The following is a 26505-nucleotide window of genomic DNA, read 5'->3' as shown; positions in this document are numbered from 1 at the left end:
ATTCTCTTTTTATTGGTTTATGCGAACATACAAAAACAAAATATAAAACCAAATGAACATGAAGACCCTTCAATTGTGTACAAAGGGAAAAAAATTGATAAATTTAAAAAAATGAAAAATAGAAAGACAGATAAAAAAACAAAATAAAAGGAACAAATAAATAGGTGGGGAAAAAATGAAAAAAGGGGTAATTGAACAAAAAAAATGGGTGGCTACTAGTTACACTACAGTGTGTTTCTGAAACTTGTTCACACAAAGTCAGGTCTGATATGCGAAACATACACAATCCATTTTGTCCAGTTTTCAATAAAAGTATCCTGGGTTCGCAAATTAAAAGTCATTCTCTCCATTACATCATTCTGTATATAACATCAATCCATTCTTCAACACTGGGTATTTCTTTTTTCAGCCATTTCTTGGATTGGGATTTCTTACAGGCCACTAATAACATTCTTAACAGGTATTTATCCTTTTTTCTCCATACGACTTCCTCCAGTCTAACCAGACACATCAGTTTAAAGTTCAAAGTAATTTTGGCTGAATCGACTGGCTCCCAGGATGTCATGAATTTTAGTCCAAAAAGGACCCACAGAGGAACACTTCCAAAAGATATGGAAGTGATTTGCCTCTTTGTCTCTGCAGGTTCCCCAACAGTCTGCCTGATTTGAGTAAGATTTTTCCTGGGCAGGGGTACAGAAATAACGCATAACATTCTTCCAACTAAATTCTTTCCAGGATGGCAAGCTTGTTGTTGTCTGAATATCTCTTTCCATTCCCCGTGTGTGATTATTAGATTATCCTCACTTTCTCATCTTGTTTCTACTTAAAGTGCATTTTCAGTATTAAGTTGTTGAAGGCCCAGGTATAGTTTTGAAATAACCTTTATAGGGTTCGTTCTCATATGCTCTAATAAATGTTTGGATTAGTTTGTTTGTTTTTCTTTATTTATTTTTCTAATAGAGTTGTTAATCTGTAAGTATCACAAAAAAGTCCTTGTTATACCTTGCTTTATGAGAGTACAGTATGCCATTAGCCCACTGGAGTACCAATCTTTAAACCTTTCGCCATGTTTACAAGGTACGAAAACTGGGTCATATGCAAACCATTTTAGAATATCAGCTGTCTTCTTCAACTTAAAACGTTAAAGAGTTTTATTCCATGTTTACGATGAACTGCTATCGATGGGCCTGGCACCTTTATCTCTAAATTCTGCCGTACCTTTTTAGCAGTTGAGTTGAGTCTCTAAGGAAAACACAAAAATGTAATACTGCATGGAGGGATTTGTTTGTTTTCTGTCACCAACACTGCAAATTTAAAGGATCAGTGGGGGCTATATTGGCAGAAATTGAGTATAATATTGATAACTTTGTTTTTATTAGTTTATAATCACCTAAAAATAAGAATCATTGTGTTTTCGTTAGGTCCTCTTTTACAGAGTCCGCCATGTTATTTCAACAGTAAAAAACACTGGCTCTGAAGAGGGCCATTCGCTTTTTCACATTCTCGTTGGCTGCTATAGTACTCTCTACATGCTTGGCACATGTGAGAAGTTTCAGTTGGTTGCAATCTGCAAACTCACCACTTGATGCCACTACATCCACACACTGGACATTTAAAGTATCAAATAATCATTAGTAGCAAACTACAGAGGAGGCGCCTTGTGTTAAAACACATAAGTGGACGCTCATGTAGATCTATTAGTAATGCTAACAGGCTTATTTAGATTTAATAGGCTGTGTTTTCCTCATTTTAAGGGTCAAGTCAGGGTCAAGACGTGGCCACAGACAGATTTTCTTTCAGCTGAATAATGTATTCTTTGATGGTAAAAGTTGCTGATGCCTGCACTTAACTATTCTCCATTTATGTGAGCGAGAAACTCATCTTGAAGCAGAGTTTATCAGAAACTCATTTTAAATAGTGGTACTACAAGAGTACCCTACTTGACGGATGTGTGACATCGAACTATGCCATATTTAATATATACACTCTATGAGAGACTGTAAGCATCAAGGAAGCCATTACATAGAAACAATTATATAAAAAAATAAATAAATCATGTAACAGATGTGTTCAATGTGCCAGAAAAAACAGGCACTTCTCTGCGGATGAATGTTCAGATCTAGGGGGAACTGAGGAAAGTAGAAATCTATGAATATGACAGTATAATTTACCATGACAGAGGAGTGGATGTGTGGACGCTGCTAAATCTATGTGCTATATTTACTTTGGCAAACCTGTAGCTATTTTCATCAGATTATTAAATGAGTATTGTTTTTTAGTGAGTTCATGATGAAAGCTAATGTAAATTAGTGTGTAAGCATTGTTCCACATAGATGTTATGATCAAACTGAATAATGTAATGACAATAACTGAATAATACCTGAATGGTAAGAACTGAATGACCAGTAGCGGCTTCTTAAACTTCAGACTGAATATTCCTTAGAATAAACAGTGGTCACCACAGTAACTTTTCAGGTTTTTTATGTTTCATGCTTTAATTTTATGCAATACACCTTCTTATGCTATTTACAGTTTGTATCATTTTCTTTAATCTGTATTGTGTCTTGGTGCATGTCAGTGTTCGATGTGTTGGTGTGTTAAGTGTAGATGTTTTATGAATGACTAAAACCAAACCGAGCTTTTTATTCACATACAGCTGTTGTAAAATGTGTATTTGAATATACCCTGCTTGTTTTTATGTTATATTATGTTTCAAACAATCAACTTCCAAAAGCAAATTGCAAGTTGATATAGACAGCAAGTTCTCGTGCAGGACTCCTGCTGTATGTGAACACATAATATCGATTTTTTATACATCAGAATGTGCAATGTGTAAGATTCTGGATCTAAAACAGTCTTGGCTACTTTTAAACATGTGATGGCACCCCTACCTTCCCTACCCAAAGTCTTCACACCTGGTTGGATGATATGAAGTGGTTATCTGCCCATTTGATTCAAACTTCCAATAATTAAAGACATTTTATGTCAAGAGTCCCTTTCTAGAGGGAGTTCGGGAGAGCCAACAGAGAGCTAATTCTGCCCCCAAATAGGACCGAGCACGCACCAGTTAAATATGTGCACTCTCCTAACCACCTCGGCTTCATCAATGGTGGTGAAAACTAATTGAACTGCTATTTCAGGTTCTTTTTGCCAGACACATGTGCTGCTCTGCACTGGTGAGAAGCATCTACTAGAGCATCAACGTGAGCTGAAATAGATTAACGAAGAAATGCCGTCCTAATCACCTGATTGCTTTTCAACTCATTATCGTTTTAAAGTATTGTTTCATTTACAACTCAGCAAGACTCCGATCAAACATCCACGCCCCTCCTTCTGTTGAGGCACACGGGCCTGTGAACCACTGCACTCGGCTCAGCGCTGTCTGAGAAGATCTTTTCCTCAGATCAGAACAATCGCGAGCAGTGATATTCCACAAATATCAGAATGCAGTGAGTACCATCAGCATCTTCATGAAAGCAGATGTGCATTTTGTGCATGCTTATGTGTGTGCATGTATGTTAACTCCAGGGCTTTTACACAGATCCTGTCTAAAAGAAACGTGAGTGAACTGAAAAATCCTGCATGTTGTGCTCACACATACACTAACACGCACATACAGAATCTCAGTGCTCATGTCAGAGGGGAGGCAGTTTGTTCGTATACTGTCTGTATACAGAGGAAAGAAAGACAGCATCAATAATGTAGCATCTTGACTCCGGGAGTCCACAAAGTCCAATTAATCTCAAAGCCAAAGGAACAAAGGCTTTGCTATTTGACAAACAGGACATGCTGTAGTTTGCTCTGCTCTGACTCAGACTTGATAAGCAGAAAAGATCCAGAGAAGAAATGTTAGGGGGGCTTAGTAAAGGAGAGTAAAACACCAAAGGTGGCTAAAAGGGATCTTCAAAGGGAATGTCCTGACTCTTTTCAGCTCCTCTGACATTTCACTGCCTCAGACAGGCCCACCTTAGCTCTGCGCTCCAGCTGAAAATACACCTTTTACCTTCAGTCAAAACTGCCCCAGTCTAACCAGACTCCAGTCAAATTTGACTCACTTCACCTGAACGGAGATCGCTACTGTGCGCTACACAGTCTGTGGAGCCAAAAATAATATATTCATATCTGTGGGTATTTCTGCATGTGAGTGTCTGTGAACCTGTGGCCGATACTTAATGAGTAAGTGGGTGTCTTTGTGTTTATATCCACAGAGCACAATCATTGTTGAAAATGATAACTATAAATTAAAATAATAGTTATACATTTTTGTTTTCTGTTTCGACAGAGAGACATATCTGAGATGAGTCTGAGTGGTCAGTTCAGCCAAATTATAAAAAGAAAAATTGCTAATCGCCGGCCAACATTCCCGTCTTTAAGAGGATGTACCAGACTTAGTTTTAAAGCTCGGCTGAGTTTTAAAGCTAGAGCGATTATACTATTATATATATATATATATATATATATTTGCAATTTACATATAAAACTAGAAGATTTGAGGAAACCATGATACCATGTCATGCTAGCATCTCAGGAAGAGGGTTGAATAATGAAATTAGGCAATGAAAAAACAGCATGGCTATTTCACAGCATTCCCTTAACATCTGATCTAAATTCAAATGGGTTCTATGGGTAACCATGGGGTTTCCCTTTTACAGACATGCCAACTTGATGATGATGATGAGGAGGAAGATATAAAAGAGCATAAAGATTGCATAAAGACAGAGAGATCAACAGTGTGGTGACAGAGAGGGAAGACAGGACAGCTCAGCCCCTTCAGGTAGCCGTGGTGCCAAAAGCAAAATTTAGGCAGAGGGTGGCGAATAGAACAATGAAGCACGTTGGACTCAGTGTGCAGGGTTTCTGTGCCTTACTATTTTTAGATGATGGGATAAAAAAAATACATGACAAATACAGACTTGGTGTGCAAACGCTTGAAGGGAGACATTTTGTTGTGATAACCAAAACTTGGGATTATTAAAAGCAAAATTCTCTGTATGGCTAGTATGTAAAGATAATAATTTGGGTGATATGACCATTTAAACAAGGAGAGCGGGATGGATGTATCATACTCTGGGTTTGATGGTAAACACTCATATATCCAAACAGAAATGATTTAATAAAATAAGGCTCTAACAGGACACAGCAATGCTAATACACAAGATGATTGATAGAGATTAAGGACACTGGATCCTTACGGGTTTATATCTGAGTGCGTCTCGGTAGGATCCAAACAGAGCGGCCTGCGCTCTCAGGAAGGCCCTCGCCACACCACTTCCTGTTGCTGTTGACTGCTTCTTCAGCTTGCTCTTCAGAGAGGACACCTGGTGAAAAACACAAAGACAGAGAGAGAGAAAGACGGAAAAAAGGGAGACAGAAAGTGAAGGAAAGGTAGGGAGGGGTGGGATGGTGGGAAAGGGGAGAGATGGAGGGGTAAAAGTTAAATTATCACCTCTGAAATTGGTGGAGGAAAGAGCTAGCCCATTCTGGGTGTGAAGTATCACATTTGCAGGTCATCTTAAAAAAGGAAAGAAAAGAAAGGGAAAAGCTTCAGCCTTTCCTCCAAGCTTATGTGTTGTGCTGCTGGGAGCACCTGCTGCTTTGCTAATTGAGCAGTGGAAGGAGGGGGTGGGGGGGGCAGAGAGGAAATGGAAACTCACATCTTCTCTCTTCCTCTATCACCCTCTCTCTCCATGTTCCCACCCCCGCTCCGCTCTCCTCCCCATCACCTTCTTGCGTTTTTCACTTCTCCCTCCATTTCCAACTCTTCTTTCTTTGCAGTCCTCCTGTTTCCCCTCCCCTGTTGGCTCTCTCGAACTCCCTCTAGAAAGGGACTCTTGACATAAAATGTCTTTAATTATTTTCCCCTCTCCTGGCTCTGTCTCCAGGACTCCAGGCGAGAGTGGAGGAGCAGCAGGCCCGAGCTTGTTTTAGGATGACAAAAGATTCACCCTGGCCACCGGGCCCTGGGGAGTCTGGAAAGGAAGTTGTCAAGAGGCTCTCCTCACCTGCTCAGCAGTAGTCTGACTGTGTTGTGGCAGTGCGAGGAGGAGGCAGAGATAGCGAGGGACTGCTGCTCTCTGTGTGGGCTGTGCCAGTGTAGCACAAAAGCACAACGTTTGATTGGGTTGCACAGGAGGTCTAGATTGCTGTAATGCAGTGTGGTGTGGGCTGTCAGCAGTGGTACGGGCTTGGATCGCAGTTTTAAAGATAAAGTTTAACCTTCAACTTCAATTAGTGAAAAACAGATTAATTGTAGATCCTCACTGAATAACTTTGCATTGTTTTATCTTGTATTCTATATTGTGCACTAACATAGTAAAAGCTAAAAATGCTAGAGCACAACTCAGAAGAGTTCTGCCTATAGAACTGAGCCTGTGGCTGATGAGGATTTGGTGGTTTACTCATGGGCACTACAGCAGAGTAAGCCAAAGCTCTCCAGGTATGGATGTTCTGCCTTCTTATGCTTGATTTCTGTTTGACGCATCCGCAATGGTCACAAGCGTCTGCACAGTCAAAGTGATGTCACATGATTAGATACGTCCCTGTGCAGGGGTCCCATGTGCAATTTACATTTCCTGGGATAGCGAAGGAAATATCCACCTTACTCTTGTCTTACCCTGTCATTCTTCATTCATTCATTACCCTTCATTCGAACATCAACCAATCCCACTCCTCTTGCCTAAAACTAATCAAACCAACCAACAAAGGCAATAAGTATAAGCCAATCAGATGGACAGTAGGGCCAGTTGTTCCTTCCTATCCAAGGATTTGAGAATTTGCATCCTATGCCGCAGGTTTTCCACCTGTCTGTGCAGATCTAACATTTTCTATACTATACTACTACTATTAACTATACGAAACCCAGATTGGCGGAGGAAATAGAGTGCTGCAGAGTCCTAAAACACAGAAATGAGTTAGCAATTTTGCCCTTCCACTTCCCTAATCTCAACGTCAAGCAGCAATCTCCAAGGCCAGGAAATAAAGCTAACATGGAACTGCCAAAAACTGCATTTCATCGAATGGCCACTTTAGGCTGGCTCCATAAAAGAGTAAATCCCCATAGACCCCCATGTTAAAATGCCCAACTTTACAGCAGAAACAAACATGTTAACAGCCTGGTACAAAAAACAGTTTTGGTCTCTGCAGCTAATTTCAGCACTAATGCCAACTGTGCGGGAAGTGATTTTTTTTATATAACTCACCCTTTTACATTTTATTAGGGCCCAAAGTTATGCATATTTTATGGCAGGGCTGCATGTGTGACAGGCCACCAAAAGTCCATGCTAGATCCACCCGTCCATCTCCACAGCTCCAACCTCTTTTCCAAATGTGGTCACTTCTGGCGTAAAAAACTAAGATAAGTATTTATGCCGCCTATGATTTAAGTCAATGGGTTTTTTCGGTTAGATTCCTGAAACAAAGTCTATGGTTAACATGAGCTTATGCAATGATCATGTTTTATTCTAGTTTCTACGAAACTTGTGAATTTAGATTTTTTTATGCATCTTAAATAAGTCTAATAATTTGCAAACATCTTTTCAGCCTTGTTGTGGTAGAAATGTTAAGTTATGCGACCGTAGTGTAGTTTGTTTAGAGCCTAATGTTGCTTACTTCTGATGATTGGATTTACGCTGCAAAAATCATAAAAGTGGTGTTCATTTGTGAAGATTATCTTATTAGCTCAACAAAACGTATGAACGTAAAGTATCTTAACTTTTTTTTTTTTTGTCACAGAGCTTATTTGAGGCAGTTATCCAAAATTATATGAAAAAATACCATTGGCTTTTTGTCAAGAAAACTAGAGTGATACTAACTTCCCAGCTGGCCTACTACAAAACGCCACTCCTTGTCAGAAATCATGTATAAGACATACAGTGCATTTCAGTACACTGCCCCGTACAGTTTGGGAGGATATCGGTCTGCCATGAGGAGAAACCACAACGCAGTAGAAAAGATCCAAATGTTTCCTTTTTACAATTCTACATCAGCTCATGTCCGTGTAGAGAGCATAACTGAAGCTTAACTCTCCTCATTACTTACTTTACCTCTCTGCTATCTGAAGACGATGCGAAACAACAAGCTATAAGTGTGCGCACAATGACGAGGAACAGAGGAAATGCGCATATTTGGTTTACTTTGTAATCATTAGATTCAACACTGCACTGCATATTTCACCAATCCATTTCATTATCAACTTAGTATACAATGCGACATCTTGTTGTGTGTGTTCTGGTGGTTCTGTGCTGTGTGTTATAGATGTTTGTGTGTTAAATGTTTGTCTGCCTCTCTAAAGCAGTGCAGAACATTTGCAACTAATATACATTAACATTATTAGTTTCAATGCTGCCATTGGCTGGAGAAATATCTGTGGGCAGGAAGAAACGAGAGAAGAGATGAAAGCAGCAGAAAATTTGAGTTCGTGTCTACCATTAAATGATCCCACTTCTTCTGTAATGTGATAAAATTTTGATCAGGTCAACTTCAATCAGAGGTGACCAAATATATCACGCTGTGTAGCTGCAGCTTTAGAGGGATATCACGGTCTGGCGTCTGCAATTAGCCTATGTGGAAAACTTCAGGGAGGAGAAGCAAAGTGTGAGCACAGCTCATACAGAGGACAGGCAGAAAGAAAAAGAGGCTGAGAGAAAAGGAGAGAAAGTGAGACAGAGAGAGTGGCAGTCTTAAACTGGGACAAAGACAAAACGAACAGCGTGGATTCCTCTCCCCTGGGCTTTCTCACTCTCCACAACGTCCCCGCGCTGCCATTGCAAATGCTCCCAGGCATCAAACAGGAAGTTTATCACGGTTAAATTAACAAGTGTCATCTCCATATTCACTCATTGTGCTAAATGCTTTTATGTTTATGTAAAGCCTTTTCTGGAATTAATATTTCATGTTTATGTGCGTTTTCACTGATTTTTTTCATCCTCGCAAATCATTAAACTGTCTTTTTTTCGGGGGGGAGAATCAAAGCGAACACAATGTCAGTCTAAGTGGGGGAGGCATACCCCAAAGACTGTCAGAGCAGACGGGATAGCGGCGGAGTTTACTCTGCACACAGAGTTCTGTACAGCAGCTTTGAACGGGTGAGAGCACTGCAGTGGCAAACACTTTTTAATGAGGTGGGGACACAATCACTTGTGTTTTGTTACCCAGAGAAAAATGGGTGATAAAGTGACATGTTCAAAGTTTCACATTTATTCACGAGTACGATTAGGCATGATGAGAAATACTCTTCTTTAGTCACATGTGGTAATTAATTAAATTGTCACATATAACAAATATAGCAGAAGTGCATGACAAATACCAGAATATCGTTTTTGCTAATAGAAAAAAAACGAAGCACTGCCTATGGTGCAGTCCTTCACATATCCGACAAAAAATAAATGTGTGTTTTGTAATTGGATATTGAATATGGCGCCTACGCCACAATCATCAGGTATGCCTCCACAGTAATGGCTCTGTCAAACTAATTAACTTCTACAGTTTGAGTGAAGCTAACGAGATGCGAACAGGCATCAGAGGAAGGCCAGGCTCTACAGGTGATAACCCTATTTGGCAGTGACATTTTTTAGTGTAAAGTCACAGTGGCGGTGATGAGATCAAAGGCAGAGAGTCCCCCATTGGGTCCAATTAGAACTATAGCATTGTACAGGGAAGGGGTGGCAGGAGGAGAGAGGGGAGTGGGTGGTTGGGGGAAGAGGGTGGAAAAAAAAAACTGTTGAGTTATGATATTCATAATCTATGCAGAGAGGCCTTTCCAGTACAGGTCTTCTCCCCATAGCTGTGATCTTTTCAATTTACATCAAGGGAGGATGGTCGGGGATGAAAGTGGGGCATCCAAGGCGCACAGCCCACAGAGGGCAGACATGGGGCCTCATTAAGGCCCAGCCCAGCCAGCCCCAAACAGGGTTTGAAGTGCGTCACATAAAGAGCACGGGGTCAAAGGTCAGACATAGAACAGATCTCCATTTAACTCTCCAGCTGGAGATGGTAATTAGCAGGTGCAATGATGATCTCTGCCTGACTGTAAGCGATGATACCGCTGTAGGTGACACTAGACATCTGTGTGAATGTGTGGGTGTGAGTCCATGCGTGTGTACACACAATGCCTGATGTCACCTACAGTGGGATCGTCTCCTTAAAGTCAGGCAGGTACCATAAGTAAACAAACATCCATCCATCCAGGGACCAAAACTTATATCATGTATCATACATACGTGCATGTCAATCCAGAATATACAAATACTATATATACATTACATTTACACCCACACAATTATCACAAAAAATCTGGAAGTGAGCTTTACAAAAACAAAAACACTTCTCTGTCTCAAAGCTCAACCTGATAAAATTATCACAATATTTTCACTTAATGTTTCGCATGAAAACAAGCCTTTTTTTTTTTTTTTACAAAGACTTCATAAAATATGAAACCATTGCTGTTAATTAACTATCAGACATATCATTAACTTCCACTTCTACCTTACAATAACAAAAAAAAAGAAAAACACAACATGAAAAAAATGTAAGAGCCTGGCTGAAAATATTGAATTTACTATTGAGTAAATAAAAGAGGAAGGGTAATTTAAGAATAAAAAAAGGTATTCATAAAACCCTGAATATATATTTAGAATTTTCCTCTAAATTTTCACTAGAGCATAAAAAAATCCCTCCTAAATAACGACCCTGACACTTGTCTGTTGTTAAAATAAATAAATAAATAAAAAAGTTGGGTTTTCTTCTCACAAAAAAAGAATGTTTTGTTTAAGATTCTGTCCAGGGAAAGAAAGCCATGGGGACGCAATTAAAGAACTACAAAGAAAAAAAAATAGTTATGAAAATCTCCCACTTTCTTTTGATGTGCTGCAGTCTGAACTGTACACACACACGTACACACAAACATACACACACACACACACACAGAAATCTGAACAAAGACACACGGAGAAGCGGCATACTCTCTCTCACACACACATACATGTGCACAAAGAGCGTGTGACTTGCAATCTATGAAATTCTTTCTTCGTTCAATTTAGGACAAATATTAGATATTTTATGATTTTTTTTTCTTTTTGCACAATAATAGGCATATTACTTAAGTTAATGGGCTGGAGTTATCTACACTCTTTTATTAATAACAACATAAGATCACTTACTTTAAGGCTTTAGTATGATAGCAAATACTACAAACATTAGATTAGCAAATAAACACGCAAAAATGGAGACTACTAAGGCACGTTTCAAAACATAACATAATTCTTGGTCATTCAGTATGTTGATCTGCTGTTAAGTGCATGCAAAACAATACATTAGTCAAACTAAATTAAAAAAAAGAGAGAGTGAGAAAGCAAGGAGAAAAAGAGTCTGTGTGTGTGTGTGTGTGTGTGTGTGTGTGTGTGTGTGTGTGTGTGTGTGTGTGTGTGTGTGTTTTAATAGGGCTATCTCATTGCCATGAGATTCTCCCCGGTGTGGGGTTACTTTGTCAAGCTGACCTCTTATAGCAGCTGAGCGGCTGAGTTTTGCATACATAATTAACTACAGCTAAATGTCATCTTTCACTTCAATAACTAACGCAGTGGGTGATGCTGCTCTCTCTTTTTGACTCTTAATTCAGAGTGAACTGCTGGCAGAACGAGTATGTGAAAATGAAGTGCAGCTTTTAAACTCCACATGAGTAAATGAGGGGCTGCTAACACCGCAGAGCGAGGGTGTATGCACAGTTCAACGCCATCTAAAACAATCGTAACCTCTAAAATAATGTTCCAAATAAGCAGATCTCAACATTTACAGTTGGTAAAGTAAAGGCTCGACAACAACAACAACAAAATCAAATACTTTGGAGCTTGTTATTATATGTTGTAGACAGCGAGACTTGGTACAGCATGTAACTGAGGTGGAGCAACCGCATTCCCAGCACCGAGCTACCATCTAGTTAGTGCAGCATGTGAGGGGCTTTACTGTAGGTGGCTCCGCTATACTGAGAGACACCAGTGAAATGAAACACTCGGCTGTATCTAAACTGAAAATGGGAGAAATCTGGTGGACATACCAAAAATCTGTGAGTAGCAAAAGTTTCCTCGTGAACTAGATCTGAATGTCATTGATGAACATTCCTGGCCAACAATGTGTAGGCGTCTCTGTGTGTGTGTGTCGGTGCATCTGTGTGTGTGAGTGTTTGCCTGCTGTCGGCTGTACTCTGTTGTAGATGATGATGTAGATGTTGTTTTCTGGGAGCATCGGAAAACTGAACACCAAATTAAAGCCGCGATGTTTGATTAAGTGTGCCAGGTGATCTCAGGAGAGGCACGCAGACACAACCTCAACCCCCTCATTCATTTGTAAACCTCCAAATGCAGGCTTGAAATACAGGAAGTAGGAGTGTACGCTGTAAATTTCCCCCTTGATTGGGAATACAAATGATCAAATGTATGAAGGCTAGGAATGTATGGGTACACGGTGTCAGCAAAGTAGCGAGAGGCAGGGAGGAGGAGAATAGAAGGAATTAGGCTGTGATGTGAGAGAGAGCATCTGAAAATAAAGATGTAAGCTGCATTGTAGCACCTCACCTTGAATATGTGGCACAGAAAGAATAATACATGAAAAAAATTCTTCCGTCATTGGTTTGAGATCAATTGCCGGGATCAAACAAAAATCCGATTCAGTCACACACTGTTTGTTTTCAGAATTAACAGACTCCTAATTCGCTATTCTTGGATACTTTTAATGACTAGTGCGGTAAACAGCTCCACCAACCAAAAGCCAATTATAACTTTATCAGCACAATCTCTGTGTGGAAGAGGAACTGTGGATCTCAGAAAGAGAAACAAAAATACCTTGATCTTCCAGGGAAAAAACAGTTTTTTTTATTGAATATTTCTTTTCAGTGTGCTTGTCAACACATTGATTTTACTGACACTAGCACAGTCTCTCTGAGATTAATATGATTTATTAATGTGTAAAAACTATTGAAACTTTCAGTTCAACTTACAGTAGGCAAACTGAAAATATGCTAAATCTGGCTAAAAATACATGATGTAAAATAAAATAAAAAAAGATCAGTTTCTCTAATAATATCACAATGTTCATCTAAAATAACAGCGAAAACAAGAGAAAAGCACAAACTCAAACAAAGCAACAGAAAGTTCCTTGATCTACATTTTTTTTAAAATACCAAAATACCCTAGTTAAAATAGGAAATGTTTAGAATGACTTGAAAATGATAAAGGGATTTTAAAAAAAAAATCTAAAAACAAAAAGTTAAAGAGACTGAGGTGATTCATTTATGGCTACTGTCAAAGCCTGCCCTGTGCATTTAAAAGACAAATCCAGATCAAAAGCACAATTAATACTGGACCTTTGATTCATATGACATATCCAATTTAAATAACGTTATTCTAAAAAGATTGTTGCATCCTTTTTTGACCCGTTACCAATTACTCTGTTATTCAGATCTTTCCTTTTTCTGCTAAACGGAACCGCTACTGGCATGGTAGCATTTGTAATAGTCAATAAATCTAAAATATTATGTGTGAAGTTGCGGGGAAAGACCATTAAGGGGGCGGGCACTAGTGGTGCCGGTGTAGGGGTCCTGTCTGAAAAAGGGCGGCTAATTCAGGACAACTGTGAACTCTGAACCTGCTAAAAGCACGGCCACTGGTCAGCGGAGCCACGTAATAAAGTCCACATGTGCTCACAGCCTGCATTGCCATAATTAGATGGATCTCTAAAGGTTTGCTTAAATCAACATCAGAGTGCTTTGTTTTCACTCTTAGTTAGACTTAAAAGACACACAAAAACTGCCTGTGGCCTTCACCTTTTTTAATCCAAATCATGTTTTTTATATTCATACAAAGTGATGCTGGGCTTTTAAAGTGAGAATAATCATTACTTCATAGGTCTCAGGGCTTCGGTTTCACGCTGAATAAAGCCGGAGAGTTAAGTAGCCAGTGTTACAGTGAGAATTACGGAGAAATGAAGAGTGTTTTAATAGCTCAGAAACAACGCGCGGCAGCTCAGCCCAGGCAGAGAATCACTCAGCATTAATCAAAATTTCAGGCCTCCGTTTGACAAACTGCACAATGCCTCAAACATCTCCTTGTGTGTAAACACAAACATCAAATGCCATGTGGCATGTCCTCATCACTAACAAGCAAACTAACAAGAGACCTGGAATTCCTCTCAATTAGTACCTGCTCGCTTCCTTATTAATCTACTAGCCCCGGTGAAAAGATGAGAGGAGACAGGAGAAAAAAACGTGAATTGGAATAAAAACAACAACAACAATTTGTTGCGATAAATATATTAATGCCAGTGAGGCTTCCGTTTCAGGTGGTGTAATTTGACATGATATGCGGGCTATGTTCTGTCATTAGTAAGGAAAAATGGTGAGTGGGGGATCAAAGCGAAAAGGCTCTGAGCCTGCCACTTAATTTATCACACGGCAAAGACAAAGGCTTTTCTCTCTGCTTCTGTCGCTTTTCAAAAGCCCTGACTCCTTTTTATGACAAACTCAGTTTGCAATTTAATTTAGGGCTCGAGTCCCTGGGTGCAGAAAAGCAAGCAGGCAGGAAGTAAAAAGAAGGTACTGTAGCCAGACAGGCACACAGGCAAAGAAGCAAACAGTGGGTGCAAGAAACGTCCGGGCTGGCGGTAAATACTGTGAGAAAGAGAGAGAGAGAGAGACAGGAAGGCAGACAGGTGTCATGAAACTCGAGCAGCCAGCCAGTAAGGCATGCAGGCAAACTAGCTCAAAAAAAGTGGGCAGGAAAATGTATAAAATGTAGGAAAGATCGAATGATTGCAGGTTGTGAGGAGGCATTAATGCACACGAACAGTCGCAGTAGGCTGAGCAGTGCAAACTAGAGTGGGAGTTTGACAAGGTCTGCAGTCGTTTGGGCAGCATATTGAGTTATATATTGCTGGTAGGGCAAGAGTCCGGTAGGCGGTGGAACCTGAGAATATAGCAGTGTGGGTAACACTACATCCGCAGCCTCAGCGGGGCCTCAGAGCCTCACAGGGGAGCTTTAATACATACGCCCAGAGAAACAACTTGACAAACAGATTCCTATTTCGACAAAGACTATGGAAGACAAGCACGTGCGTTGTTTTTTATGTCTGTATGTGTGTATGTAAGAGTGTGTGTGTGAATGTGTGTAAATGTGCGAGTGACCCTGACGCCGTGGTGATGCTTCCTGTAGCACTGACCGGCGTCAGTGCTCCATTAATTAAAGAGACGATGCACTGGCAGGTGGCTTCACTGCCCACACTGGTAATTGGCCCCCTTCTTCCCACTCTCTCCCCCTAGAAAATCACCCATCTCTGCCTTTTCTTTTCTCTTCTCTGCCTTGTTCCCTCCTCCTATCTCTCGTTCTCAGAAACGTGCCAGTGGGCAGGCAGAAATGCAAGACTTTGTGAAATAATGATTAGAATGGATGAAGATGAAGGGAAGGGAGTTGCACATTTTCCCACAAGCCTCTGATGGTCAGGGAATGCTGTTTGCCTTCAAGCGTCATACGACGCGACGGGAGTTTACTTTAGACAGCCACAATCTGAGGAGCCAGTACTGCAGTCATTAATGATGTGGGGAGGGGACAGAGCTATACTTTGACAAGTTTTTGCAGGTGTGTGTTTGTCTGTGTAGGTTTTTCTGCATGTGTGCATGTGGGCGTGAGTGAGAGTATCTGAATATGAAAGTACATTGGAGGACAAGAGAATGGGTTTATGCAAGTGAGCCTGAATGTGAAAAGAGGAAAAACAATCCTTCTGTGTGTCTGGTGTAATGAGACAATAAAGGTTGAGTAGCTCTGGAAGGTGTGTGTGTGTGTGTGTGTGTGTGTGTGTGTGTCTCACCACATCACTGGGCAAGTTGTGCAGGTCATCAAAGGGACTCTCCAGGCCGTTGGTGTCCACATTCAGAATGACCACGTCCTCCAGTGATCGACTGCGTACTCTCTAAAGGAGAAAATGTCCAGTGTTATCAAATTATTTTAATTAAAGACAACTCTTATTATCATCTCTCTCAAATCTCCTCCTGTCAATATTACTACACATCAAATTTTGCATTTATAAATTCTTGTAATATTCAAAATTAATAATATATATTTTTTCTACTTTTACATAATGCAATTAAAGCATTATTTTTAAAAGTTAACATATTTGTTTTGGCCATCTCATAGAAATGAGTTATGTCCACAACTGGACAAAAAATAGAATCATGAATGTTTTAAATAAATAACAAAGTGTGTGAGAAAATAGTTTAGATAATCATCAAATCATGAAATTAGATTGAAATTCCAAGTGTGGCCCGGGTGCGTTTCCCAGACAAAGTTGTTTCTGTCCTGAAGCTGCGGGAAGGAGAACGCTCAGCGGTCACATTTAAAACCACACTGTCATCACACTCCTTTACGATTAACGATGAAATATGGCGTGTAGAAAAAAAATATTAGGACATCTTTACTGTAACACAAATGCGCTCCCAAAATGAAGAATGGCACTGAGAGGAAACATTTGGATTGCGCAAACATTTTCCACAGCACCAAAAAACCTCATGCATCAACAACAACACAGTGATGCTGTGTTGTGCGCATTCTGATGGCGACAAATTCAACTATTATTTCAGTGTGGCGCAGGATGCAGGCAGGTGTGGGGGGGGGGGGGCAGCATAGTGTGTGAATTTCTAGTTTGTCACTTTTGTGACAGCCTGTGCAGTGGAGGCTCACATGCTGATCTGGACTAATTATGTAGTGGCGGAAAGGGGGTCTGTCATGGATGCAGAGTGTGATAAATACTGCCACTGCCGCAACTGTCAGACAAATATCACACACACACACACACACACACACACACACACACACACACACACACGCATTACAACATATGCATTTGCACAATTACATGCACACACAGACAAACAGTTACATACTAACACTTACACACAAGTGCAAATGTGCGCGTGCTTGCAACATGCATTCACACACAACAGCAGTGCTGGTGATGGCTTGCCCCCCAACCAACACACAAGGTTTAACAATGAAGTAGAAAAGCTCTTTGTTCGCAGATGCTTTTTCTGCCTTTCTCTCTCTGTCTTTTGTACTTCTGGTTAAGAATGCACACAAGCAAGACAGGGAAATAAAGAGGAAAAAACATTCTGTCAATTTTTTTGATTCAGTGTGTTGGAGGTGCCAAACATCTTAGTGAAATTTCAAATATTTTATGCCAAAATTAAGAAGCAATTCACCAAACAAGGTGCAGCATTAGACCACTGACAGAGAGGAAATATATACATTTATAGCATTCTCCCTAAATGTTACTTGAGTTTTTCTTTTAAGAGAATCAATTGAAATTCATGATATCTATGCAATGTAAATTAGGAAACATTAACATTTCACTTATCATATACACTACAGAGTTTTTACACATATACATCAATTTGCAGGAACATATATAATTATGCACATACACTATAATGATGTACACTTATTTACATTCACAGTTCTATGCACAGGCATACCCACAGACTGACTAACGTACCTCCAGCAGACTAAGATGAACTCCCACAAAGTATGGCATGGGGGCACTGCGGATGGAAAGAGGAAAACAAAGCTGTAAGCAATATCAATATCAGATGGGTACATGCAGTAAGTAAATATTTACGGAGGCTACGTTAACACAGCACATTTTACACGCCCATCTGAAAAAGTTATAAGCTTTTTGTTGAGGGTTTGAGCCAATAACTATGTTGATTAATCTTTAGTTATTTATTGAAATATAAACTAACATAAATAACCCCCTCTTTAGTATGAGGATTTGTATGCTGTCAGCAATCTGAAAATATGATTTGACTACGATATATACTTTGTGATGGCATTTGTGGTTATTTTAGCATGTATTCAAATTATGTTTTTAAAAAAATACTCAGATTAAAAAAACAACAACCACGTATTCAATGCCCCTCATAATAAAAGCAAAGACTATTTTATACGTTAAATCTATTTTATCAACTGTACCGTAATGCAACAGATGTGCATTGGATGCATTAAAACTAACTTCGCATGAGATATCACAACTGTAATGTAGGCAACAACACTGATTATCATCCATATGTTGCTCTTTAATTTAATCACATTACATGAACAGCACAGACTTAAAAATCTGACTATTTTCCCATGAACCACCATGTCTCGTCATTAGATTAACTTGTGTATGGAACAGCGCATTGATCTGGTGCTTCTGGACTGTTTTTTGAACAACTTTTCCTTTCATGTTGACTCCAAGTGTTTCAGATTTTGTTGCTTAAAAAGTTAAAATGTGATTAAAAATGTGTTTTTGTCCCAAATTGTGACACTCCTGCTATCTGTTAGCATGAATTAAACTGAAAAGACATCACAGAAAAATACTGAGAATACCAATGCCACAACTCTTACTACTAGCACTATTATGACAATAAAAACACTATTTACGCTAACAACTTATTTTTCAAGACAATTAATAGAATTTTTCCTCTAAAAAGATAGCAGATTCAGTCTAGACTTGAAAAACTTAAGGGAAGAAGTGTGAAATGTTTTCTTTTTACCCTAAAAAACATATTCGTTGCATGGTCATTACCATGTCATTCTTGTTTTATGTGTTTAAAATTTATGTTCATATTCAAAATTAGTGGTAAGGAAAGGCTGAATCATAGAGCACGTTTTTACCATCCACTAAGATGGATAAAATCAACAAAAACAGTCAATAATAAAAATAAAAAAAATACAAACCATTTTTATGATGAGGTTTACGGAGGAGGCAATAATCAGAGAGCTTTGGGTCAGTGTGTTCCTGGCCAGAATGATTCAGAGGCCACAGGCTTGTAATCAACTTAAAGCAACAGCATAACAAACAGGAGGCCTGTAGCTCTGAACTTTAGCCGCTGTCTTCTTCATTTCATGAATATCCAGCGCTGACTTTCATCAACATCTACACAAATACATGCACACATACACACACGCAGAGCATCTAATATAATTTCGTTATCAAATCAGTGCATGAAGGACACCCCTGTGATTTAATAAGATAATGATGAGTCTTCACAGAGTGTTGGAAATCACATTTTACTGTCAGTGATGAACAGCTTTTTGAAGCTGATGTGTCCCTCATAGTAAAGCGCTGTAATGTACGCGCTATCGGCACTGATTCGACGAAAAACAGCTCCTTTTACATAAGATGACTTTCCCACTCTGCTTTATTTATTTATTTATTTTTTATATGTACATTTGACGTGAACCCATGTAGATGTGTAGACAAGCTGTTACCTCTGCTTTCCATTCAGTTTCAATCAAGTCCATTTAGATTGGTTGGACCTGAGTTAGATGGCTGGTAATGAACCCCTGAGAGGGCTGAGATGATGAGAGCGTGGTGCTAGCACTGGCATGAAATATGGAGCAAGGTGATTCAGGTCGTTCATTATGTCGAGGGGGCCACACAGGAGAAGGCGCACCGCGAGAAGAATCATGAGAACGACTCGGAGAACGTGTGGGAGAATGTGTGAACATGTGTGTCTGCACTTTTACGTTGACGTTTTAGCGGCAGAGCACGGTGTTCGGCCGGCACACATGGCATGTGTTTGCGTGTGTATGTGAGTGTGCATGTGAGGGAAAGAGGGGGAGAAAGTGGCAGGAGAGAAAAGGTGCGGGTGTAAACATTTATTATGATGATCCTGATGGTGTTTGTGTATGTGTGTGTGAGTTTCAGAGGTGGTCAGCCTTACCAGCAGTAGTCCAGAAGATGCGGGGGCAGCACAGGGATGAAGATGTGCTGCCAGTACATAGGAAAGAGCAGAGCAGCCGCACCGTGGACACATGCAGTTAACTACAGAGAGAGAGGGAGGGAGAGCGGGAGGACAAACTCAACACAACTTTTCAAGGCAAAACTAAGAAAAGGAAAGACACTTCTATGGTGCATGTTTACTGGTAGTTTCATTTTTTTTTTAACTGTAGGTTTGCGTGACTTCACTCTCAAGAATTTCCAAAAGAAAAAACTGCAACAAGTAAAAAGAAAAGTAACTTTGAGCTAAATATACTGCTCTTCATTTTTTCATTCTTATACATTTCTGCAACTCATTCAACTAAGTTTCTAAACTGCTAAACTCTATAGAATAAGTCTGGAGAACCACAGCTCTATTTTTTTCCAAACAACATTCTGTTTTTAAAAAAAATCTAGAGGTCTGATCAAGGTTGCTGCTGCTGTGGTGATACGTCAATGTACAATATGTTTGATTGCATTGAGTTAGCCTTTAATCTCACTCACAAACAAAAGCCCACAGTAAGAATGTGGTACACCGACATGTCTGTTGTGATGAACACAAGACCTGCAAGCTATTGTTGGAGGAAGAGACTGAACGCTGGAGATCAACCGGCTGATATAAGCCTTGTCTTAAACTCATGACAGAAACACAGCAGAGGAGAGGCAGATTGATGAGGAGGTGAAAAGACTGAGATGAAGAACGGCAACATATGCTTTACACTCAAAGAAACATGAGACCAATGTTTCCTTCATACTGATTCATTTGTGGTGGGTCATCACTGCAATAATACTGCCACAATTGCACATGGCAGCGAAACATAAAACAAATCATTCAAAGTACAGATTTTAATCTGATCTGAACACAAAAATGAGAGCAAATACAAGCCCAGCGTTCATAATTAACTGCTTTTCAATTCAATGTCAAAGAGAGAATTGTGCTGTGACCTGCACAAAAACAACAAAAGGAACCCAAAACAGTGCTGACAGTAACCATAAAAATCAGAATTAACCCAACTCCTATGACTATGAAATTAAAGAGAAAATAACCTCATTTTTTACCAAATAATGAGAGGCAATCACATGAAGATGGCATTCCCTTTCAAAGGAGCTCTCCACATTGTCAAACCAGCATTACACATAAAATTAAACTCATTGTCTCCCATTGTCTTAAAACCAGCATCCCCCTCTTGACATCTCGTCTCATGAAAACCCAGCTATAGTAATGACCTGCAACACACACACACACACACACACACACACACACACACACTGAGACACACAGACACGGCAGGAGAAAGAGGCGTTAGCTCATCCCCCAGATTAAAATAACATGATTAAATATGGAAAGAGAACAGAGGTCTGAGGGGCTCCTGCGGGACTTCATTAGGGCAAATTGCCAAAGAATGAAACATGAGTTAGCCAAGAGAGACTGCGGGCTAGGCCAATACCGCCGGGACCCCGGAGCAGCAGCCGCTGTTATACTGCTGCAGCTTCACAGTCAATGTGTGAAGCGGACACACGCTATCACACACACACGCACAACTACCAGGAGACCCCCTGCTCACTGACACACACAGTGTCACAATTGACCGGCCAAAAGCGGGCGAAGCTTGGCGGCTGAAAACCACCACTGCCAGAGGGAGAGAAAGAGTGCCCCACCCTCTGAATCCACCCCAACATCAAGCCCGGACATCTGAAAAGCTTACAACAAAAAAGTGTGTGTGTTTGTGTGTGTCCGTGTGCCTCCCTCCCTGCATGTTTGTTTTAACTGCATTCATTTTTCATATCGGCTGGAGAAAAAAAAAGCAATGATCTTTTTTTTATTGTCTCCGTGCAATCTCTCATACACCCAGTCCCACAATAGTTAGGACTTAATCAACATTTAATTGGTGTCTTGCTCTATGTATCTGCATATGCATATTTGCGCTGCCTGCCGTCTTCAAATAAAACACAACAATGCCACGCTCCTGTCAGGATTAATTCCCCGGCAAACAGTTTGTTTTTTTGCTAATTCTGAAAATAAATCAATGCTATGAATATTAATGTCTGAAAGTGAGGCACTTGGTGGAAGAGCTACTATCAAAACCATCACACCCTCCTGCCTTTTTCCAAAGCGAGGACGGTAAGGGGCCATTAAATTGTGATGAAGAGAGGTCAACGATCTGGCCGTGGATATACATACACATACGTACATGTGCCACACGCGCACGCACACACACACTAAGCGGAGCACCAACAGGCTAGTGTATTCCTCCTCTGGGAGTGCGAGACAAGCCCCAGCCATTCGCTGGTACCAGGAGGTAATGGCACAGAACACCTCGCTAACCAACTCCAATTATCTCCACCAGGCCTCAAGGTGAGCCCCCCAACTGGCATGATTTACTCTCAGGTTGAAAGGGAAAACAGGAGTCTCTCTCTCCTCTCTGCTTCTCCTCTTCTCAGGCTGGGTGGCTGGCTTGGGGGAGTTGGCCGAGAGGGGAGGAGAAGGGGTTACTGAAACTAAGATAATGATTTATAAAGCAAATCTAGATTTCTGTTTTCTTTTATTTGCTATCTCCAAAGCAACGGAGGTGGCAATGTGCCTGAGATAAGGCAACTTGGAGGGAACTCCAGAGGAATAGTTCACATATTTGCTTCTCTAATTCAGCTTAATACAAATCCCTGTGTCCTTGTTCAGGTTTTAGAACGAATGAGGCAAAAAGTAAAAGGAAGATAAATTGGAAAAAAGAAAAATCGTACCCCCTTTTTTTTCTTCATTTAAGGGAGGGGGGGCTTCACATGAGAGTGGGTCATGAGAGGCTAAGGCTGATAAAATATTTGCCAGGCTGATAAATAATAGATGAGTGGAGCCAAATGGCTTACACGCTCCACAAAAGACCTGGGTGCTTAATATTCCATTCAATGGAGAATCACAGATACAGTCCCCAAGAACAAATACAGGATTAGGTGCTGGGTCCAGTCCTTAGGGACCAGGGCTCTGCCCGGTAATGAGGGGCTGCCTGCCTCTTACACTGTGTGTGTGTGTGTGTGCATGTGTGTGCATGTGTGTGTGTTCCCCTTTCCTCTGAGAGAAGCTAACCGATTATACAGCGACAGCCTGCTTCAAAAAGCAGTCAAGGTCTTTGGTTCTGCCCTGAGAGCGTTTTTAGTGCGCTGTAGCCAAGACAGAAAGTGTCCACACTAACACTGGTCTTCCACGATCCATTCAACAAGACTAAAGGAAGGAGAGACAAAAAATGACAGACAAAAAGAGACAGACAAGCAGGTAAAAGTAGGAGAAGAGAGAAGTGGGGGGATCAAGTTTGCAGTGCATCTTTGAAGCAGGTAGCAACAAAGTTAAACTAAGAGGTCACACGTCAGCTCTGTCAATTACAGGGTCTGAGTGTAGGTCAATTGTTGTGTTCTATCCCATATTACAGTACATACTATAAACTATATACTAAATATTGGATTGCAGTCAGTATAACATCACTATGTTGATTTTTTAAAACGCTAACGTGAAATGAAACAATGTGTGTGCCACTGATGTCAATCAAACTGCGACTTTGGAATGTCACTACCAATTAAACTTCACAAATAGACATTAAAATGTTTTTCATGGATTTAATAGTTATTTTTCATCTTCTGCTGTGTTCACAAAGCTGTTTTACCACCATCTACAATTTGTTTTAATACTTTCCAGCTGTGAGTAGTTGCCCCATTTCCTTTGTGCAATGCATTGTGGGACAATAACGTCCATCAATAGTACTCTGCAAAATCAAGTGCTGTATGCATGCTGGCTGAACTGTGTCAGGTTTGCACTTTGAATCCGCTTAGAAGTAGTATATAGTGTGTAATACGGATATGTTTTGTTTTTCTGTAGCTGAATCATGTAACATACATTCACCCAGGTGACTAAAAACAAATCTTAATTACTTTATCAAATCTTCTGACAGCTCACACGCCTTCAAATTGCTCTCTATACTCATACATCAACATATTACAATGAGTTTGTCCCTCTACCTTCCTGAACAGCTACACAACCCATCAACAGTGATGTTTCCTTAAAGAGCTGTACCCTCCAGAAACATCAGATCTCCTCAATACTAAAACTCTGAGCTGTGCAGACTGTCAGTAAGCATTGTGTTTCCACCCACACCGTTCCTCTTTACCTGAGCAACTGGACATGTTGAAGTGAAACGCAGACCGAAAAAGGAGAAACTACTACTGTGGGGGCCATCATACTCCGCTTTTGCATATTTTTCATATAAAACTGAAGTGTAATGGAGATTTGATTGGACTGAGAGAACTCACTTCCTCTGCTTACATACTTAGATGAGGGAACCTACTGCACATGTTAAATTACAGCGAGAGCACGGTGTGAGACAAATAGCTGGCTGCTGCAGGCAAAGTAATTCAATTTGACAGGAGGAATGGTATCAACAGAGTCGCTCTTGACCTCTTCACACCAGCCTCAAACACTCATTTCCCCTCCACTAGCCTTTCCTTCCAACTCTGTCCCAGCGCACTCTCCAAATTCAATCCTCTCTTCTCTTCTCCCAGTCTCATTTCCATCCCAGTTCTTCATTTCTTATTCTGTTTTCCTCCTCTCATCCTTCTGTCCTCCTGTCCATTGCTACTTCTCCCTCGTTCCTCCTGTTGGTAAATCACCATGCTAGCCTTTCCCTCTCCCCTCCCCTGCACAGAGTAAGTCACCAATTACCCGCGCTGTGCTTCTCCCTCTGTTGACAAACGCCGGTGTCAGGCCCAGCACAACGCAGGTGTGCCACAAACAAGTAGGTGGCACGGGGAGAGAGAGAGAGGGCACATCGGACGACACGGGGTAACAGCTAACGCCAGTGCCTCCCACGCATGCACACACAGTCACTGACTCTCTTGCAGAAAGACACAAGACATAAGGTACAAACACCTGTGAGTGCACGAGACACACAAACAGATGCATGCAGGTGAGACACAAACACCCACAATGTGCACATGTGCACAAACACACATTCACCACGGCACAAGTCAAACACATGGCATGGTGCTGAGATAAGTCTATTGAGGGGAAGGATGTCCCGATGTTCTGCAGATGCCCAACAACAGAGAGACGCATTAAGACACCCAGAAAGAAGGAGGCAAAGTCAGAGAGAAAGAGAGGTGTATGGCAGGGTGAGTGAAAGACAGATGGACAGAAAAATAATATGTCAGCGAGGAGGAATAACTAAGATAGAGAGAAAGTAGAGAGACAGGGAGAAAGTCAGGGAAGGAGAAGAAGAAGAAGAGAGAAAAAGGCAGGAAACAGAGAGACAGCTGGCACTCTAGGGCATGGTGGATGGATAGTTCCTTGTTAGCATAGGCCTGACAGGCTGATGAGAGGGCTGCTGTCAGCCAGTGCTGGGGCCGGGGCTGTATGAGTTTGGGCGATAGGCAGGGCAGAGGCTGGGCTTGAGAGCTGGGGGGCCCTCGGCAGATGAAAGACGCGGAGGGTGGTGGGGCGATGGTGGTGGTGGGGGTCCTCCCAACTGACTAGTTAGAGGAAGGGCCGATGCAGCCCTATTATACGGCCCTATGACAAGGCTGCACGCTCGGCTGGCTCCCGCCCCTGCGCCACCGCCAACCGGCCTTTTAAAACAGTGGTACCATTCACCTCCGGTCACGAAACAGCAATAAGTCAACTGACGCATTGTTGTAAGATCATGATTTATTCCTTTGCTGTTGGCTGCTTGCGAGACGCGCCGGCCATGTACCGGCAGACTGACACACTGGGTTCACCAGGGGCTTTAACACAGGCAGCACCTAGAGCAGGCAGAATAAATGCAGCATATCTGTGTGTGTGTGTGTGTGTGTGTGTGTGTGTCTTTCGCTCTCTTTCCACTTTCTATTCCCTGTTTCTCTTTGCTTGGCTGAGAGGCTGGACAGGCGGAGGTGGTGAAAAGCAGCTGGATGGTACTAACGATGTTACTAACAATACCTTCTCTCATACATCCTCTGTCTGTGGCAAGCGGACTATAGAAATATTACCTGTCCATCCAGTGACTGCTAACACTCACTTTAACAAACATTTTTGACAAACTTTGACGTTAATTATATATTTCCGATCCTTTACGATATTTGATCACAAGACAGTGGCATGGATAATGAGCTGGGCCCTTTGCAGTTTAGTATGTATACACTCAGATAGCTGGCATCCAGAATCATGGCAGCCATTTCCACTTGAACTAGGAGGTCATCCTACCCAACAGCAAAAAATAACGCATCACAGGAGCAGTAATAACATCAGGCCTGCAAGTAATCCCAGTGGAGATGTGAAAATACCTTTGTACTACAGTGCCTGACATATATCGCTACCAAACCCAAACACCTCTCCCTGAGGAAGGTGGATGGATAGACAGATGAGTGGATGAAGAATTGCAGAGGATGAAAGGTTTGCAGAGGTAAAGGTCTGACGTGGAAGCTCTTAAAAAAATCCTGTCGGCATAAATTTGTTTAAAAGAAAAAAACAAGCCAAGATTAGTCTCAGAGCTGCAGAAAACTGTAAATCACAGACAAATATCGCCTCCACCCCTCTTCCTGCTCAAAAGAAAAACAGCTTCACCCTTGAGTCTGATAATTTACATCTTGTAACCCTTGTGTCACAGCACAGTGTGCAGCCTAGACCCTGAGCAGAGCGCTGCTGGTCTGAGGAGCTGAGGGGAGACAGGTGATATTCTCTGAGGGCTGAGTAATTTTTACAGCTCTTTCTGA

The 26505-nt window shown here is 41.0% G+C and overlaps 1 protein-coding gene across 2 annotated transcripts in view; it reads right to left on the bottom strand.

The window, feature by feature from the left end:
* The window catches only part of dennd1b (DENN/MADD domain containing 1B), a 120562-nt gene that overhangs the window by 28967 nt on the left and 65090 nt on the right, over positions 1–26505 (bottom strand). For both annotated transcript variants that reach the window (XM_042515126.1, XM_042515132.1), the window contains 4 exons: positions 19745–19845; positions 17530–17575; positions 15850–15951; positions 5193–5318 (listed from right to left, as the gene is read on the bottom strand). In XM_042515126.1, the coding sequence (XP_042371060.1) occupies positions 5193–5318; positions 15850–15951; positions 17530–17575; positions 19745–19845 (375 nt within the window). The remainder of the gene's footprint in view (positions 1–5192; positions 5319–15849; positions 15952–17529; positions 17576–19744; positions 19846–26505) is intronic.

Source organism: Plectropomus leopardus, chromosome 3, assembly GCF_008729295.1.
Source record: "Plectropomus leopardus isolate mb chromosome 3, YSFRI_Pleo_2.0, whole genome shotgun sequence".
NCBI lineage: Eukaryota > Metazoa > Chordata > Actinopteri > Perciformes > Serranidae > Plectropomus > Plectropomus leopardus.
This window is presented reverse-complemented; position numbering and strand designations above follow the sequence as displayed.